We start from the raw sequence: 19,661 nt of genomic DNA, 5'->3' as shown, positions 1-19,661 counted from the left end.
CTTACCAGGAATAGTGTGGCTTAAAGTGATAGAACTAAAGAATGAGGAGAGCAAGCCAAGTAAAGGAAAAGAGGGAGAATCATAATCAAGATATACAAGTCATGCTAATTAGAACTTCAAGGTTTCTCACTGTTACTTTGATAACATTTATGACTTGAACATAATAAAATGGGACTGAACTATATAAACACCACACAAAGCAGCTAGAACAATGGCATTATTTATTAAAATGTCCAATGAGACACCCCTAACTCAGAAAGAATTAACAGAATTTGCCAGGAACACATATTCCCTGTCCTTACAGAAAATAAGGCAAATTCTGTAAACTTCAAGTCAACTATACTAATACATGAAGACAGTCTTTTAAAGTGATTGCTTGTTTTTCAATTTTAAACATCATATTAATGAACACATCAACAACAACCAATTCTGTGGTAAAAAAAAATTAAGCAAAATAGAGTACAGCAGCTTTCTATACTCACTTGTCCCAGGGTACATTCAAATTCTCCTAAGAAGTCATCATCACTCAGTTCAATTGTTTTGTTGTCGATGTCAAAAATCCCAAATTTCAATTTCTGAACCACTTCAAAGTAGTAATCAATAATAAATGTCTTGGAAAATTTGGGGCTCAAGCAATTTTTAATCCTTTCTGTGCGTTCAACCTATACCCAACCCAAAAACAAAGAATTTCTTTAGATCAAAGATATACTTGGATTTTAACATCTTTATGCACTAAACACAAATACAGGCATAACAACTAAAAAAGTTTTATGTATGTATGAAAAATTTCACAATCAAAGGCAAATTTGTCCTCAAAACTGCATTGATACATTAATGGATAAGATGGTTTTATTCTTTAAAAAATTTTAAATAAACTCTTTACATTGTCAAAAGGGCAATTCAGATTACTTTTCATGTATAGTAGTTAATATTACCTCATACCACTGTTGACCACTTGTATTCAAAAATAATACACACAAAGGATCCGACTTTGACCCTACATCTTTATCCAAAAGATTGTCACAGGAAACATTCAGCTCCACTTTCGTAACACACTGGGCAGCCATCTCTTGAGCTGTGAGAAAATCAATGAAATTAAAAAGCCAATGAAATGGTGTCTTTAAGAAGCACATTCATTCTTCACAGAAATAGCTGTACTCTTACAACCCATGATTCCCAAGACAAACTTTCAGTAAAGGATCACAGAATGAAGTTGCTTGAATGAAGCTTTTGGTTAAAGACATGCCTAGTGGGTGTTTATTATCCCATTCCAGTGATACTGCTTCAGCAAGATTCAGCTGTTGGGAGAAAACTCATTTTCTCCCAACAGCTGAATGTAGTGAGAGTAAAATGTAGTTTTTAAGATGGCAAATAAGACATACTAATCTTCTATGGACCTTACTATAAATTTTACCATTCAAAAAAATTCCAAGTATGATCTTGATCCTTCACTTAAAGGTAGGCACAGCATATGGCACAAAACAGATTAAACTACAACCTTAATTTCATTTTTATTTGTTTATTTAACAAGATACTGAATGATCTAATTTTCTGTTTTCAAATTCTGGCTGAGCCAAGATCTGGGGGGAAAAAAGACCCCAAATACCTTCAGCCACAGTAGTGGCTTTCAGTCTTGGCTGCTCACTGGAGTCATCTGCAGACTTTTAAAAAGCTCCTCATGTCAGAGTCCTATATGAAGAAATTTAACTTAACTGGTTTAGGGTACAACCTGAGTATGGGCAACCCAGATGATTCTAATAAATGTGTCAATAAGGTTGAGGAACCACTGTTCTACATAAGGTATCCAGCAAGTAGATGTGTACCGTCTTTCTTCATGACTTGCTAGGAAACACCAGAAATAGCCTAGCTGCTACCACCTCCCTATTCCCCACTTTCAGTCAATAACATGACTGGAAAAGGTAGGGGACTTGAGGAGAGATGCAGCGTTAAGAGTGAGCTGCTTTTCCCTCTAGAACCTGGGAAAGAAAAGATTGTAGGGGTTAATAAAGACCAGCAAACAAGCAATGTATTCCCTAACTGGAAGACCACTTAGCAGGCTGTCTAGAATGAAATGTGTTGATGATGGTAGAGCAGGTTCTGTAGGTGGGAAGCTCCTCCCCCACAGCTGCTGGAAATTGTCCTTACAATGTGGAGCATTTAATTTCCTTTGCCCTCTACTTTGAAATTTAGCTGAAATTCTGGGACAAGAGGAACAAATCCACTCATCATTCTGGTCTGATCCTCTCCTATCTATCCCATGTTTCCTATTTTTCCTTATTCCATTCCATGATGATTTCCGTGATTATCACAAATCACATCAATCACTCCTTTCAATTCTTGCTACACTAATAATAAAGCATTATTAAAGTTGGGGACAAAATCAAATTTGGACTAATGCATATCCGGGTCGAATCCTGCATCTGGTATTAGCTGTGTGGCCTCATAAGTTCCTCAAGTTTCTTAGTCTACATTTCCTCATTAGTAAAAATGGAGATGCTATGAGGAAACATAATTCAGACATGGGCCATATGCCCAGTATATTGCTTTTTATATCTAACACAGAGTCTATGGAATAAATGTTAGCTGTATAATTTTTTTCTTTTGTTTAGTTAATTTAGACTCTTGGAAGTTGCACATCACCAATACTCAGGATGATGTTAATATCAGAGTGGACAGAAATATTAGGTTTTGGCTCATTCACTGCAGAACAGTGGCTAAGGTAGGTTGTACTTCAGCTCATGGGAAGAGTGTTAAGACAAGGCCAGCAGGCTAGGAGAGCATTCCCAGAGGATGTCACTGATTCCATTCAAAATAAACCACATCGGAAACTTGGAAAGGGTATGAGGACAATCACTGATACATAGTCTATGCAAGAAGCCAACAATGAATGAGGAATGCCGAAGCTTCTAATGAACAAAAGCAGAGAATTCTCTATTAGCAACATAAAGTCCTCCACTTTCTAAGGACAGGGAGAATTCAACAGAGAATACAGATATCATACACTACAGAAACAACATACCAGCATTGCAGAAACAACATACCATTGATTATTTAGCAAATTGCTGATGATTACATTACTCCACTGCTGCCTGGAAACAGATTTCCTCTATTAGCAGCATTCTCCCCATGAAAATGGCTCTGACTCTGCCTGACTTTTATCTAGAAACCCATTATAGCCGGATAGTAGCTGGAAGAAATGACCTAGTGTTTGCGTGTGGACCCGCCGGTTAACAGCAACATTCATGAGGATGCTCATTTCCTTTCTGCGTAATTATTCAACTTTCACAGTTTTTAAAAGGGCAATGGGATATGTTTTCCACAAATTATAAAGAAGAAATATTTGATTTAAGTATAGAAAATAGGAGATCAGCTGAGATAAGTTAACACAGGTATGAATACATATGTAACTAAAGAGTGAATCTATGTATTTTACTTCCCAAAGACAAAGAAGATGGAGAGGAAAGACAGAAATAGCCCCTTGGATTAGACAACAGCTTCCCTACTGCCTAGATTACTTATTGGATAATCATTTGATTCAAACTCCTCTTCTGAAATGCAAATAACCCCTAAATAGCCCATCAACCATTCTCTCATGAGTCAACAAAATTGTGGGCCACTGTGGTTCAGTGGCAGAGTGTTTGCCTGCCATACTGAAGACCTGGGTTCGATTCCTGGTGACTGCCCATGCAAAAAAAATAAAATAAACAAATTAAGTCTAATATTTAGCAGCAGGGACTTAAGTATTAAATTTAAGGGATAGGATCACTCTCACACCCTAGCTGAAAATCCGGAAGTCTTGTCTGCTTCTTTTTTTCCCATCTCCCTCCAGACGTACTCCTTACCTACTCAGTAAAGCTGTCATATAGTTCTATGACAGCCAAAAAACCTCTCAAACGTGGAGAACCTTCCCTACACCCACATCACAACTCTAATTCAGGCTGTCTGTACCTCTCACCAATTCTGCTGTATAGTCTCTTAATAGGACTGCCCACTGCCATCCTCTCTCCATTAACCTCATGGTTTTATCACTCCTGATTTAAAAACAAATAAATCATTTAATGGCTGCCTTGGTCCTACCCTAGTCTAAGTAACTACCTCTGCCCATATAAGTCCTTCAAGATCCACTTAGCAGGGACCATGTTTTACTGCCTCCTCTCTGTTCTGAGGCAACACATTTGAATAATAACTACAGGGTAGGTGTGCTTGGTTCAAATTTCTTTTCTACCAGACAACTCAAAGACAGTGAAGTACAAATGATTCAACAGAAAGCAAGCCTGAGAGAAATGTACAGAGAGCTGACTGAGACATGCCACATGGCCAACAAGGGGCTGCTTCAAGACTTGGGAAACATATTGGAAAGAAAAATGGACTCAGACATCTCTCAAGCCTTCCAGAAAGAACTCACCTACTTAAGCTGCCTGAACTACTTGACAGACCCAGTCACCATAGGCTTCTTCCCGGGAAGAAGCTGAAACTCCTGCCAAATGCCCCACCTGCAAGGAAATCTCACAGAGACTTCAAAACTAACACTGTTGTGAAGAGTCTTGTGTCTGGCATTAGACAGGAAAATCTCTGCCAATTTCTGTGCTCCGAAGAACATATGTGTGGGACACACAAAGAACTAAGAAGATCTGTGAAGACTACAAAAACCTGCTGTTTGCTCTGCTCTGAGTCTCAGGAATATGAGACTGACAAACATTCTTCCATTGAATGGGCTGCTGAGGATTAGCAGAAGAAGCTCCTAAAACAGATGAAATCTCTGTGGGAAGAGATTCGGGAAAATCAGAGAAATCTAAATGAAGAGAACAGAAATACTGATGTGCCAATGGATTAAGTGTGTCTATGGAGAATGCTCATCAAAGCTGTGTATGAGAACTTGCATCTAGATCTCCATGAGGAAGGAAAATAACATTTAGACAAAATGACACAGGAAGGCAAAAATATTTTACAGCAACTCAAGAAAAATGAAACCACAATGGCTCAAAAGAGGAAAGGACTAAGAGAAATGTATGAGGAGCTGATGCTAATGTGCCATAAACCAGATATGCAGATGCTCCAGGATTTTGGAAATACACTGACAAGGAGTGAGTCAGCACAGTTGCATGCTCCCCAGCCTGTGAGCCCAGAGCTCAGTGCAGGGCTCACTACAGAACTGACAGACTCAGCCGTTACTACTGAACATTTCCTTCAATAATGAAACAACCAATCACAGTATCATGCTGTACAATGACGTGAGAAGTTGGAGATTTAGCATGACCATCAAGACACAGCTTTTATATGCCTAAGAGTTACCCCCAGAGAACCACTTTTGTTGCTCAGATGTGGCCTCTTTGTCTAAGCCAACTTGGCAGGTGAACTCACTGCCCTCCCTCCTATACGGGACATGACTACCAGTGATGTAAATCTCCCTGCCAGTGTGGGACAGAACTCTGAGGATAAGCTGGTTCCTGGCATCGTGGGATTGAGAAAGCCTTCTTGACCAAAAAGGCAAAGAGAGAAATGAAATAAAATAAACTTTCAGTGGCTGAGAGATTTCAAACAGTTGAGAGGTTATCCTCGAGGTTATTCATATGCATTATACTGATATCCCATTTTAGTTTATGGTGTATTGGAATGGTGAGGGAAGCACCTGAAACTGCTGAGCTGTGTTTCAGGAGCCTTGATTCTTGAAGACTACGGTATAATGATATAGCTTTTACAATGTGACAGTGTGTTTGTGTCTGATGCTCCTTTTATCCAGGGTATAGACAGATGAGCAAAAAATATGGATTAAAAAATAATAATAGGGAGGATAAGGGGTAAAATAAATTGGGTAGATTGAAATACTAGTGGTCAATGAGAGGGAGGGGTTAAGGGGTAAGGGATATATGAGTTTTTTTCTTTTAATTTCTTTTTCTGGAGTGATGCAAATGTTCTAAAAATGATCATGGTGATGAATACACAACTATGTTATGATATTGTGAGCCATGGATTATACACCATGCATGGACTTATGTGTGTGAAGATTTGTCAATAAAAATATTTAAAAAAAAAAAAAAGACACAGCTTTTAAATCTAAAAGATTTAACTATTCTGCTGCAAAGTTAAAGGCCTGGGGACCCAGGCCTTCATTGTTGGCAAATCTTACTGGGAGCTGAAAGGGGACAACTCTTGGGACTGGGCTCCAGGAGTCTGCAGTGACTCCTGGATAAGGAAGAATGGCACACTTGTTGAATCTGGGGACATTTTTCTTCTTTTATGTGTGAAGGAGCATAATCGGTACAGTCTCTTCACCATCACTCCAACGCTTTGTCAGTATTTACAGAAACCTCATGGTCGGGCTGTGTTCTAGTTTGCTAGCTGCCAGAATGCAATATACCAGAAATGGAATGGCTTTTAACAAGGGGAATTTAATAAATTGCTAGTTTACAGTTCTAAGGCTGAGAAAATGTCCCAAATAAACAATTCTATTGAAATGTCAAATCCAAGGCATCCAGGGAAAGATACCTTCGTTCAAGAAGGCCGATGAAGTTCAAGGCTTCTTTCTCAAGTGGAAGGGCACATGGTGAAAACAGTCACAGTTTCTCTCTTATCTGGAAAGTCATATGGTGAACACGGTCAGGGTTCCTCTCTCATCTGGAAGGGCACATGGTGAACACGGCGTCATCTGCTAGCTTCTTCTCCTGGCCTCCAGTTTCATGAAGCTCCCCGGAGGCATTTTTCTTCTTCATCTCCAAAGGTCACTGGCTATTGGACTTCTGCTTCTCGTGGCTATGTCATTCTGCCCTGCTCTCTCTGAATCTCCCATTCTCCAAAATATTTCCTCTTTTATAGGACTTCAGAAACTATCAAGACCCACCCAAATGGGTGGAGACATGTCATCACCGAATCCAGTTTAACAGCCACTCTTGATTAAATCATACCTCCAGGGAGATGATCTGATTACAGTTTCAAACATACAGTATTGAATAGGGATTATTCTGCCTTTATGAAATGGGATTTTGATTAAAACATGGCTTTTCTAGGGTCCATACATCCTATCAAACCAGCACAGGCTTGTGTGTTTCTTGATTGTGAGAGTAGAAGTATGACTTTTCTGAATTTCACCAAAAATTCCCCCATTTGGAACTACTCCAATTAATTCATTAAATTTCCTGTTAGACCTTTCCTGTATATTCGCCGTACATGATAAGAACTTGAATTTATGCCAAAGAACTCCATATCTGAGAGAGCCCTTGTGAACTGAAGCAAATTGATACAGATTTTATTGCTCTTAAAGCTTGTTCTACTTTAATATAATGTCGCTTTGCTATTAAATGTGAATAAAGTTTGAATGCAAAAGAAAATTTTCTACCACTTATATACTGGGCATGTCACCTTTGCCAGACTATGTCTCTGAATTTCAATTTTCTCATCTATAAAATGGGGATTAAAAAAATGCCTAAATTTGTAGTATGGTCAGCATATATTAGATACTCCATGTACTGCCACAATTATTTTATTAGCTATTCAAATATTTTAAATGTCTCAGCACAGATACCTTATTATTAAATAGTAAAACATAAAGCACCCTTCTCATTCTTGTTTATGAAAAGTTACTCAGAATAAAAACAAAAGGATTTCAGTGATTTACGCAAAATTAATTTTCCAAAGTAGTCAGCCTTGCCTAAAGATAAGTGCTAATTTTCCTAAATCCTCTCTAAAGGGTTGGTTTACCTACGCTGCTGTTACCTCATTTGGGCACAGAGGAGAAGAGCCGATGCCTAGTGCCAGTAACTTGTAGTGTCCTAAAACTATTGGGAGGAAGAAGTCAGGGCCACCCACCAATGCCTGGCATAAACCTCAGCCTTTCCCTATGAAATGAAGATATTGGCTATATTAAAAAGTCTTCAAACACTCCTTCTGGCTTTAACACCATGATTCACTAACTGCTCTTCCACAGCGCATCCTCCAGGCACCTAATCCAAAGCAAGCAACAGTAACCTTGGAATGGAGCCTGGCAACATCAGCAGTAAATACCCTACAGCTGTATTCTTAAACTCTGTTGCTCAGAACAGTAGTAGGTGCTTCTAAAAAAAAAAAAAAAGAGTTGGGGAGGGTGTAACATGGCCAAAAATCTAAGAGTTATTACACTACCTAGAGGTCCCAGATCAAACTGCCAAGTGTGTTATTCTAGTTTGCTAGCTGCCAGAATGCAATATACCAGAAACAGAATGGCTCTTAAAAAGGGGAATTTAATGAGTTGCTAGTTTACAGTTCTAAGGCCGAGAAAATGTCCCAATTAACACATCTATAGAAACGTCCAATCACAGGTATCCAGGGAAAGATACCTTGATTCAAGAAGGCCGATGAAGTTCAGGGTTTCTCTCAAGTGAGAAGGCACATGGCAAACAGTCAAAGTTTCTCTCTCATCTGGAAAGGCACATGGTGAACACAGTCAGGGTTCCTTTCTCATCTGGAAAGGCACATGGCAAACATGGCATCATCTGCTAGCTTCTCCTGGCTTCCTGTTTCATGAAGCTCCCCAGGAAGCATTTTCCTTCTTCATCTCCAAAGCGCTGGTTGATAGACTCTCTGCTTCATGGTGCTGCAGCATTCTCTGCTCTCTCTGAATCTCTTATTCTCCAAAATGTTTCCTCTTTTATAGGACTCCAATAAACCAACCAAGACCCACCCAAATGGTGGACACATGTCATCACCTAATCCAGCTTAACCACTCTTGACTAAATCACATCATCCAGGGAGATGATCCGATTACAGTTTCAAACATACAGTATTGAACAGGAATTATTCTACCTTTATGAAACAGGATTTTGATTAAAACATGGTTTCCTAGGGGGCATACATCCTTTCAAACCAGTATATGTGTCTATTAAGAGATTGCCCAGTACCCATTACTAAGCTAAGGACTGTAGAGATAGAGCCTACCAAGAGAGCTCATTATAATGGTATTGGGGAGATGCATCCATTCAACCTTTATTTACTGAATACCTTTTAAGTGCTCTAAATGTTGGGGGGGAGGAGAGGGGACAGAGTGTGGCACAAAAGCAAAATCCAAAGCTATCTACGCGTACATAGATATGCAACAGTATAAAACTGTGTGGCACAAATGGGGAGCAATTTAAACACCCTTGGAGCTAGGGAAGCTCCCTAGAGATTTCTATTTTTACTAAGGATTTAAACTACATTCCAGTATAAAAGAATATGCACTTATGTTGCCACTGACTATTGATTTTTTTTTACCCTTAAAGTTAAAGGTCTAGATTGGGAGAGGGTAAGGAAGGGGGAGAAGAAAGATAGTTAATTCTGACAAACAGAAAGTTATGTTGTTGTGTTTTTGGCTTTGTTTTAATTTCAAAAGTGTTTCCAAATAATTCACCATCTTCTGAACCTGACAATAACCCTGAGAGTTGGGAAGGACAAGGATTACTATATAGCAAGTAGTCAATCAGTCATGGCTATGATTATAATAGTAAGATTATAAAAGTAAGAACTCAAATATTTTGCCCCAGAATATGTTGGCGATTTTCAGCACATTGTTAATTTTCAAGATAGAGCACAGTTTCTGTGAGGGGGAAAAATGTTTCTTTCAAAGGTTAAACTGCTTACCCCAGGTCACCAAGCTAATAAGTGGCAGGGCTAGAGCAAGAACCCAGATTTTTCTCCAAATACCAAAATGCCTTAAGAGCACTAAAGCCTCAAATTAATGGCTGCTTAGTATAACAACAGTATTTTCTAACAGCTTTGAAATACATACATCCACTATAATATTCAGTCTGACAAATTAATAATGAAATCAGATCAGGGGAGGGGCAGTGGGGAGTTAATGCTTAAAGGCTTCAAGGTTTCTGCCTGGGGTGAAGGAAAAGCTTAGATAAAAGATGATTTTTATTTACAGCATGTTTATGATTAATCCCACTGAACCATATGCTTGGGCGTGACTGAGATAGGAAATTTTATGTTGTATATATGTTACTTATAATTTAAAAAGAGAAAAAGACTAAAGAGACAATGGTAATTAAATGTAATACTTGTTCCTGGACAGGATCTAATAATGGAGGAGAAAATGTCCAAAAGGATACTATTGGAACAAGTGAAAAAATTGGAATATGGACTGTGTGCTTTATATCAATGTTAAATTTCTTGAACTTGATAACTGCACGTAAAGCAGTTACATGAGTGACCTTGTTCTCAGGAAATTTGGAAGAGTTAAATGTTAGAGAAACATGATGTATGCAATCTACCCTCACATGTTTAGGAGCTAGAAGATGATAGATGAGAAAGATGAGATAGCTGACAGATAATAGGTAGAAGAAATATTGCTAGATGGATAGATTAGATAGAAGGCAGGCAGAAAGAAAGAATGATATAACAAATGTGGCAAAATGCTAATTGTTGGTAAATCTGCATATCTGGGTAGGGGGAACACTGGAGTTTTATGTATTGTTTCTGTGTTACTTTTGCTACTTTCTGGAAAGTTTGAAATTGTTTTAAAATAAAAATTAAAAAAAAACAAAATGATAAAAATGGAAAATTTTGTTAAATATAATTCACCACAATAAAATTTTTTTAAATAAATTTTTAAAAAAAACAGAAAGTTAACATTTAGGCTAACCAACCATTAATATCTTTCTTAAACAAATGTAACCAGAATAACAGCATGCTTTGGGAACCAAATGTAGTAAAGAACTGAAATAGTTTTTATTCACATTATAGCAGTTGTCTTTGAAACATCAAGATAGTCCATTAAGCTGCAAATTGTTTAAGCATTTTCTCCACACATGCAACATACCAGGCACTCAGGGCCTTCAGATGACACTTCTGGACCATCTTAGAGCAGCAACATCTATTTTCAGGAATACGTCCTATTTCAGTATTTAGAATCTGAATAAAAATCTTACATCAGAATAACTTACACTGAGTGTGTCGTGTATTCATTGAAAAAGTTATGCTCAAAATGTTCTAAAAAATGATCATGGTGATAAATATACTACTATGTGATGATATTATGAGCCATTGATTGTACACCACGTATGGAATGTTTGCTTGTTAAGTATGTTCATGTTCATATGTTGTTTTGGCTTGTCAATTAATAAATAAATAAAAATAAAGTCATCTTAGTGAGAAAAAAACATAGCTTTTTTGGGGTAAACAAAATGTGCATAATTATGTAAAGATATTGTGAGCCATTGATTGTATACTTTGAATGGATTGTATGCTGTGTGGATATAACTCAATAAAATAGCATTAAAAAAGAAAAAAAAAGCTATCCTCAGCATTTTTATCCCCACCAGAGAGCATTAGAAATGAAGATGGAGAATTAAGTCAGAGAAATAGGTATGTTTTCTTGTGAATATGAAAAAGGGACAAATAGGAAATATTAGTGGATCAGGAATCAAGTAAACTGGACTCCAGTTCCGTGTCAGTCACACAGCAACTGTGGGTATGTGGGCAGGCACTCTAATTTCTCTAGGCTTCAGTTTTTTCAACTATTAAATCTAACAGTTGAGCCACTCCCTTTAGTAACTACAATGGTCTGGACTTTTCCAATTAATGTCCCATGACTGTAATTTAATTACAGTGATTATGGAGCTCATTAAGGAAATGGTAGTAAAGGATTGTTAAAAAATGAATAGAAAAAAATCAGAATAAGACCCAAAAGGAGAAACAGAAGGAAAGAAATAAAGTTTTTCAAACTCAGCCACCATCTTCTAATATATAAAAAGCTGTATCTGAAAAATATGTATTTAAATACTTTCCCACTAGTTGCATATGTTTACTTGAAAATGTTATTAGATTCTAATCCCCAGATGACTCTAAAAAAATCACAACAAACAAAACAGAGCCCAGTCTATCAAATGAGTGTAATATAATAAGGAAGTGAGTTTTAGTCTTATCCACAGAATTTCACCTTATTAAGCTCTCAGCACATATCCTGGCAACAAAGGGTTAAGATTTCGGACATTGTTTCTGTTTCGTTTTGTTTTTTTAATGAGCTTCCAGGTTCTTGAGTTATCCTAGTAAAATCTGATACACGGACATGCAGAATTGGGGAGTTAATAAGAAAATGTTGACACATGATCACTCTTACTTTAAAAAAACACAGTGAACAATCAACTAAGGCTCTTTCTTTACTTTCTCTAGAAAACTATGTTCTGTTCCATAGGTCATAGCAGGCAACGAAGTTTATTTAACGTGCGTATCAGGTTGTACTACTTCGCTAATCTCTTGGCTATTGCATACCCTTTTGGGGGGGGTGTGCATGGCCAAGAACTGAACCTAGGTCTCCCACGTGGCAGGCAAATGTATATACATTTTAAAAAATGTTTCACTTATGATATTTTCAAGCCTATTTAATGAACAGTTCATCACAGGCTCACTTAACCAGGTGTTGATAGACGTTAAAAGCAATGACATCTCAGTATTGCCTTACTTTAAGAAAACATGTGCCTTGGCAAAGTCAGGTCTGAAGTACATATCTGCAAAATGAATCATCTCTCACCAAAAACTGCCTTAAGAAACATCAGAGTTGCAGTCTCAAGCAGAAAATCCCTTGATTTTGAAAAGTTTAAAAATTACGACACCTCAATAAAGCCCACTGGTCAGCTGGGCAGGGTAGATATTATACTAAGTCACATCAGCCTGCTAAGAATGAAGTCCCTCAAGGTTCTCATTCCACTCTGAGTACTTTAAAAACTTCCCACCTCCCAGAACCTCTCAGATGTTGGTTCAGCCATCAGAACCTCTCCCTCGCCCCTAAGTGAAGACTATGCCTGGACTCTAAATGCACCTTTCCAGAACTTGGCTCCCTTGCTTCTCTTCTTAGCCGAGCATGTACGGTACTTAATTGGGCACAAAAGGCATTTCATAAATTTAGTAGATTGAAATGCAAGTGATCAACGAACGGGAGTGGTAGAGGGTATAGAAAAAAATAGGGGAAGCAAAAACTAAAATATGTTGGGAAGATGGAAATACTAGCAAGTCAATAAAAGGGAGGGGCATGAGGTATGGTATGTATGAATTTTTTTTTTTTCTGAATTGATGCAAATGTTCTAAGAAATGATCATGAGAATATACAACTATGTGATGATATTCTGAGTTACTGATTATATACCACGAATGGAATGATTATATGGTAAGAATGTTCGTGTTTGTGTTGTTTAAAAAATAAATAAAAAAATAAAAAGCCTGAAAGGCATTTCACATCTTGTCATCACATCATGATGCTCCTATCTAGTTCGTGATGAATACTAATATAAAAATTTCTTTCAGCTTAAAGCTGCAACTACCACAACGACTTCATTCTCAAAGTTTAAATTGTTGTACATTGAACAAGGACTTAGGGTTGAGATGTTTATACATTTCCTGATTACAAGAATCATTTTATGGCTGCTTGGCACATTTCAGCTGTTTTTAACTTGCAGGCAAACCCCTTTATATTTCCCAATCATGAACAGTTTACTAGGAAGATTCATTCACTTGTCACTGTGAAACAAATATTTATAGAGCACCCATTGTGTTTCAGACACTATTCTAGGTGCTGGGAACACAAACAAGCCAAACAGACAAATAGCCCTGCCCTCAAAGGTTTATACTATAGGGAGACATATGATCAAATAATAACAATAATAAGTAAAGTATATAGCATTTTAGGTGGTGCTACTTATTAAAGTGAAAATCTAAAAGAAAAGGGGAACAAGAAGTGCTAAGGTAATTTTAGACATTGGACAAACTTATTCTGACAATTTACCATCAAGAAATAATACTTGGTTTTATTTTCACTTCTTTTAAAAACAATTCTGACCCCCAAACAGACGACAATGTGGACAGACAAGTTTCTCTTTACAGTTGTAGATATATATTTTCAACATGTACTTATCACCTTAAAGTCTAGAGGCAGGGTAGACTAAAAGCTAAGAAAATTGAAGAAGCCTAAGGTCACTGGGCATTGTAATCACACCACTGGTAATTTTCACAAGAACAATGCATAATAGACCCATTTGGGTAAGAGGAGATTTCAAAATGATTTGCTGAAATAAATATGCAACATTTCCTCTATTTTTCATCAGCAAAACTGTATTAATATCCTATCCATCTAATTCATATTTGTAAATAATTTGACCATTACAGCAACTTATTTTAATTTCTCTTAAAGACTGCATACCAGTAAACTATTATATATTAAAAGAATAAACAGCTACTCCAAAAGAACCCCAATGACCCCCTTAAAAAACTTCTTTAAAGACATTTAAGCCAACATAATCAACTTAAATGAAGTTATCATACTCTTAATAAAATGTATCAAAGTCAGTATCTTGATTACCACTACCAGAAACTTAAATTCTTATAAGTAATAGCAAAAAGTGAAAATATTGCTGGGAAGGAAGCAAAACTTGATTAATAAAGCTAGTATGAAGGGTAAAGCTAAAGGTGAGTACATTCAAGGAATACCCAAGTTTTGATTTCTCAAACTTGTTGAACACCACCAATGGAAGTGGCACTGATTCTTGCTGAAAGGTCCACCTGAAAGCTCATGCTTTTGATGAGCAGTGGTGGCTCAGTATAAAGCTTTGAAGATTAAGATGCCATTTGATGATTTTCACTTAGCGAACTTTCTTAGTTTTGCTGACAGGTGTACTTTCTAGCATAATAAATCATTGACTAAAGAAAGGTTTGTAAAAGAGAAAACTAGCAATGGTACAGAAAAAGAACAGTGAAAATACTAAAAAAGAAAGAGGGCATGGAAAACAATTCTTTAAGCTATACAGAGAACAGATAGGAATATGGGATCTTTGGGGTTTTTTCTTTTTTTTCTTTTTATCTCTTTTCTGAGTGATGCAAATGTTTTAAAAATGATCATGGTGACTCCCAGGGGTGTAAATCTCCCTGGCAATGTGGGACCTGACTCCTAGGGATGAGCTATGACCCAGCATCATCAGAATGAGAAAGCTTTCTTGACCAAAAGGAGGAAGAGAGAAATGAAACAAAGTTTCAGTGACTGAGAGATTCAAAGAGATTTGAGAGGTTATCCTGGAGGTTATTCTTACGCATTATATAGATATCCCTTTTTATTTTATGGTGTATTGGAGTGACAAGATGGAAGTACCTGAAATTGTCAAACTGTGTTTCAAGTAGCCTCAATTCTTGAACAGGACTGTGTAACTATATAACTTTTACAGTGTGACTGTGTGATGGTGAAAACTTTGTGTCTGATGCTCCTTTTATCCAAGGTATGGAGAGATAAGTCAAAAAAAAAAAGATAAAAAAATAAATAAATAATAGGAGATAAAGGTAGAAAAATTGGGTAGATTGAAATATTGTGGGTCAATGAAAGGGAGGGTAAGGACTATGGGATGTATGAGTTCTTTTTTTTTCCTGTTGCTGGAGTGATGAAAATGTTCTAAAAATGATTATGGTGAAGAATACACAACTATATGACGATATTGTGAGCCATTGATTGTATACTTTGGATAGACTATATGGTATGTGAAGACATCTCATAAAAATATTTTTTAAAAAAAAAGAATTGATAAGAGCTGGAGTACAGTATAAACTGGGTATGTGAATTGATGCTGCCAGGAAAATATTCAGACAATAGGGATAGCATATAGTGGTAAAGCATATATAAAAATAAAATATTATTCAAGTGCATAACACTTAGGCTGATTTAAATTTATGTGGAAATAAAGATCATTGTCTATAAAATGTTCCCAATTATAGGTAGAAATAAGGAGAGGTGTCCAGCCGTTAAGGAATCCTTAAAGGCAAAGGATCCCTTTGTTTCCAGTCCTGGAACCTCCTCTCCTCTATCCTTCAGGGGCTAGATCTGAATTGAAAAAGGCAATCAGGAAAAGGAAAAGGAGCTGCATACTTTCTTTTAGATTACAGAGTGCTGAAACTCAGCTCCTGCTCCCTCCAGGGAGCCCCAATAGGCTTCAATCCCAGAAATCACCTCTCTGAAATCTGTCAGCGCAGAGTGCGGTGCATTTTCCAATTCTTCAGCCAAAAGGAATTGCCTTTTTAAACTTCTAATAAGTTTAAACTTCTAATAAAGGTAAAGATCCTGAGTACCATATTAATGCCTGAGACAACTACTGGTGTGATTATAAATGCCATCAGTGTATGCATCTGTTCTCAGTTTCCCTTTTTTTTTACTCTGCTCTAGACCTGCACAGGTTTTACTTGGCTCTGGCAGGTACACTCTGGCAGCTAGAGTTTGCTGACCCCAATTAGCCACAGTAAGATTATAAGTTTATCACTAATTATATAAAGAAATTTTGCTATTTTACAAATAGGATCTTATTTAATCCTCATAACAACCCCATACACAGGAGGTATTTTATTTCCATTTTACAAATGAAGAAACAAGTCCTAAGGTTAGAAAACCAGCCTCAAGTCCTACAGCTAAGAAACCTGAAAGCATATATTTGAGACCAAGATATCTGTCTTATCCCAAAGAATAATGTTCTTGCCATTAAGCCATAAAGCCTATGCTCCTCAATCATACAGACCTGAATTCCAACCCCAATTTACTATTTGTGTGATTTGGGGAGTTATTCAGCCTGAGTTTCCTCGAGGGCAATACAGATAACGATACCACATATTTCAGTAGTTGTGAGCATTAAATGAATTAACATATATAAAAATTGTCCAGCGCAATGTGGAACACAGTAATCAATAATATCTATGTACAACCCGTCTTTCCCACTATTTGATTATCTGTGATGGAAGCAGCCACGAAAACACAATGGATAAGCAAAAATTGCAGGTAATCATCAAGGGCAACATTACCGGTCGGTTTTAAGCTTGCCCCGCAACACCCCCCTCCCCAGAGGCTCTGCCAGACAAATGCAACTGCACTTCCTCCACGCCCCTGGTGCAATGAACCCAAAACACTAGATAGAAGCGTTTCTAAGCAAGAGCCAAAACAGGGACTGCTAGATATGCCATTTTCACTCCGCAATCCGAAGTCACCTTTTCCCACCCCATCTGGCCGCTTCTCCTGGAAGCCTCGGCTGCTCTGAAGCATGCCTAACTCCTGTGAGGGATCGCTTCACCCAGAGCGTGGCGCGGTAGCCCTGCTCTTCTCCCCGTGCCGATTTCGGGGCACATCTCCTTCCTCCCGGCCGCAGACCCGACTCTCCCCGCCTCGGAAGGCCGGAGGATTGCGGCCCCGCGCGCCAGGTGTACGAGCGCCAGGCCCCGGCGGCTCCTGGCTGCTCCCGCAGACGCTAGCCCAGCCCCGGGCCTCGGGAGGCCGCCGACCTCGCACGCAGCGCCTCGGGAGCCCGCCTGGGCCGAGTCCGGCCGCGAGGAGTCCAGCGTGCCCACCCAGCGCGAGAGCCGGACCGGCCCGCGGATTCCTCAGCCCGGCTCCGTCAGAACCGCAACCCCTTCTGCCCAGTCCCGGAGCGGGGAGAGGCCGGCACTCACGTCCCAGTTCCTGGGATGGAGGACGCGAGAGGTGGAAACCAAAGAGGTAGAGGCCGCAGGGTCGCCAGGGCCGCTCCGTATTCACACGAAACTGGGGCGGGACCGGCGGGGTGGAGGTGGGGGTGGGGGTGAGGGGTGAGGGGTGAGGCGGGGCCAGCGCACTCCGCCCACCCCGGCCTCCGCCCCTCTGGCCTCCGGGTACTTGCTAGGGCAGATCTGCTCAGTTCCTGCAAGCTGGCACATCGAGGCTGGTCAGGGTATGTCTGGCTTACCGAAAAGCCACAGTTTACTTTAGGCATTTAAAATAAGTTGCTTGGTGCATCTAAATAAATTCCAGGAGGATTATAAAATTTAAATATCTGAGAAAATGTATGCCACTATCTGAACCAAGGCTCTCAGCATCAAAGCAATGCAATATTAGCTATTAACCAGACGTATTCAGAGCGCTTTCAATGTTTGCACATTACCAGGGTTATTTTACATCCTTAATTTCATATAATGCTCAGAACAATTTTGTGATTTAGTACTGACATTGTCCCCATTTGGCAATTGAGAAAACTGAGGTTTAGATTTAGTAGCTAAGTGGCGTACTTGCCTTAAGTAACAGAGCCTATCGAGTAAATTACAAAGCGCCATACTTGACAGACACTCGGTGCTTCTTCGGAATAACAAACCATTATGGAAAATAATGCTACAGTTGAATAACTGAAAATTTAGAACTTCTGCCTAAGAAAAATGTGGGAAAAAATCAATAGGCAGACAAACAAAAAAGGAAAAAAATATTTGCTACAAACCTGGCAAAGGGTTAATATCTTAAGTTCATTGACACTGATAAGAAAAAAAAATCCAATACAAATATAGGCAAATACCTTTAAATTTCAGAAGAAATGAAGAAATGTATAATTTAAAAAATAAAAAACAGTCATCATCCAAAAAATGCAAACCAAATATTTTTTAAATCACCATTTCAGTGAAAGTTAGTATTCGTTAATTTATTTATTCAAGAAATATGTCCCGAGTACCTACATATGCCAAGCATTGTTTCAAATGTGATAAAGCAGTGAGCAAGGCAAACAGGGGCTTCTATCCTAGAGGGCAAACAGATGATGTTATTAAGAATGAACGAGATTTCAGAGAGCCATAATGCTATGAGGAGAATAATTCAGGGTGATGTGATAGAGAAGAACTTAGGAATGTGGAGAACTTATTTAGATTGGGGATCAGTGAAGGAGTGAGACATGCAAAGATCTGGTCACAGAGAGGGGATAGCGGGCAAAGGCAGAACAAACTTAGCACAAAAAACAAGACCATGGTGGCTGGAGAATAGTGGGAAGGGAAAGAAGAGAAGCATTTTAGGTTTGTTTTTACTAAAGTTGTTGGTTTTATTTTTGTTTCTGTTTTTACATTTAAATGAAACCTTTCAGGCAACATTAAAGTAACTGCAAGTTTCAAAACTTCCTGAATGCATAGTATCCATACCTAATCTTCATGACTTACCTTACCCCTAAAATAGGGAAACAGCGAAGACAAGGAATGGTTTGTACTTTTAGGCCCTGTTAAGCAGTTTCTCATTTGAATACCACATGTCATGGCAATTCAATGTACCTATTCATTCTCCTCAACTAGAGTCTAAATTCCATTCCACTTTGTTCTCTTTTTTTCTTTTTTAATATTTTCATTGAAAAACTTAGCCTATAAATGTTCTTAACATAAAAAAAAACATTCCATACATGGTGTACAATCAATGGCTCACAATATCACCACATGGTTGTGTATTCATTACCATGATCGTTTTTTTGAACATTGGCATCACTCCAGTAAAAGAAATTTAAAAAAAAGAAAAAACTCATACATACTATACCCCTTATCCCTTCTTCTTGTTGACCACTAGTATTTCAATATATTCAATTTATTTTAACCTTTGTTCCCCCTATTATTTTATTTTTTATCCATATTTTTTGCTCATCTGTCCATACCCTAAATAAAAGGAGCATCAGACACAAGGTTTTCATAATCATACGGTCACATCATAAAAGCTACATCATCACACGATCATCTTCAAGAAACATGGCTACTAGAACACAGGACTACAGATTCAGGTACTTCCCTCTAGCCAGTCTAATACACCATAAACTAAAAAGGGAATATCTATATAATGCATAAGAATAACCTCCAGGATAACCTCTCAACTCTGTTCAAAATCTCTCAGCCACTGACTATTTTGTCACATTTCTCTCTTCCCCCTTTTG

General features: G+C 38.2%; 1 protein-coding gene and 1 pseudogene across 1 annotated transcript in view; one reads left to right on the top strand and one right to left on the bottom strand.

Moving 5' to 3' along the window:
• The window catches only part of CPNE3 (copine 3), an 85,971-nt gene extending 68,443 nt beyond the window's left edge, over window positions 1–17,528 (bottom strand). Inside the window, exons 1-3 of the mRNA XM_077167141.1 lie at window positions 17,413–17,528; window positions 936–1,075; window positions 483–662 (exon numbers count right to left, since the gene is read on the bottom strand). Coding sequence (XP_077023256.1) covers window positions 483–662; window positions 936–1,067 — 312 coding nt within the window. The 5' untranslated portion in view covers window positions 1,068–1,075; window positions 17,413–17,528. The remainder of the gene's footprint in view (window positions 1–482; window positions 663–935; window positions 1,076–17,412) is intronic.
• LOC143686835 (tripartite motif-containing protein 43 pseudogene) lies at window positions 4,296–5,338 on the top strand (annotated as a pseudogene).
• Window positions 17,529–19,661: the final 2,133 nt, after the last annotated feature.

This window comes from Tamandua tetradactyla, chromosome 6, assembly GCF_023851605.1.
Source record: "Tamandua tetradactyla isolate mTamTet1 chromosome 6, mTamTet1.pri, whole genome shotgun sequence".
Taxonomy (NCBI): Eukaryota; Metazoa; Chordata; class Mammalia; order Pilosa; family Myrmecophagidae; genus Tamandua; species Tamandua tetradactyla.
The sequence above is the reverse complement of the archived record's forward strand: the minus strand, read 5'-3'. Positions and strand labels throughout refer to the sequence as shown.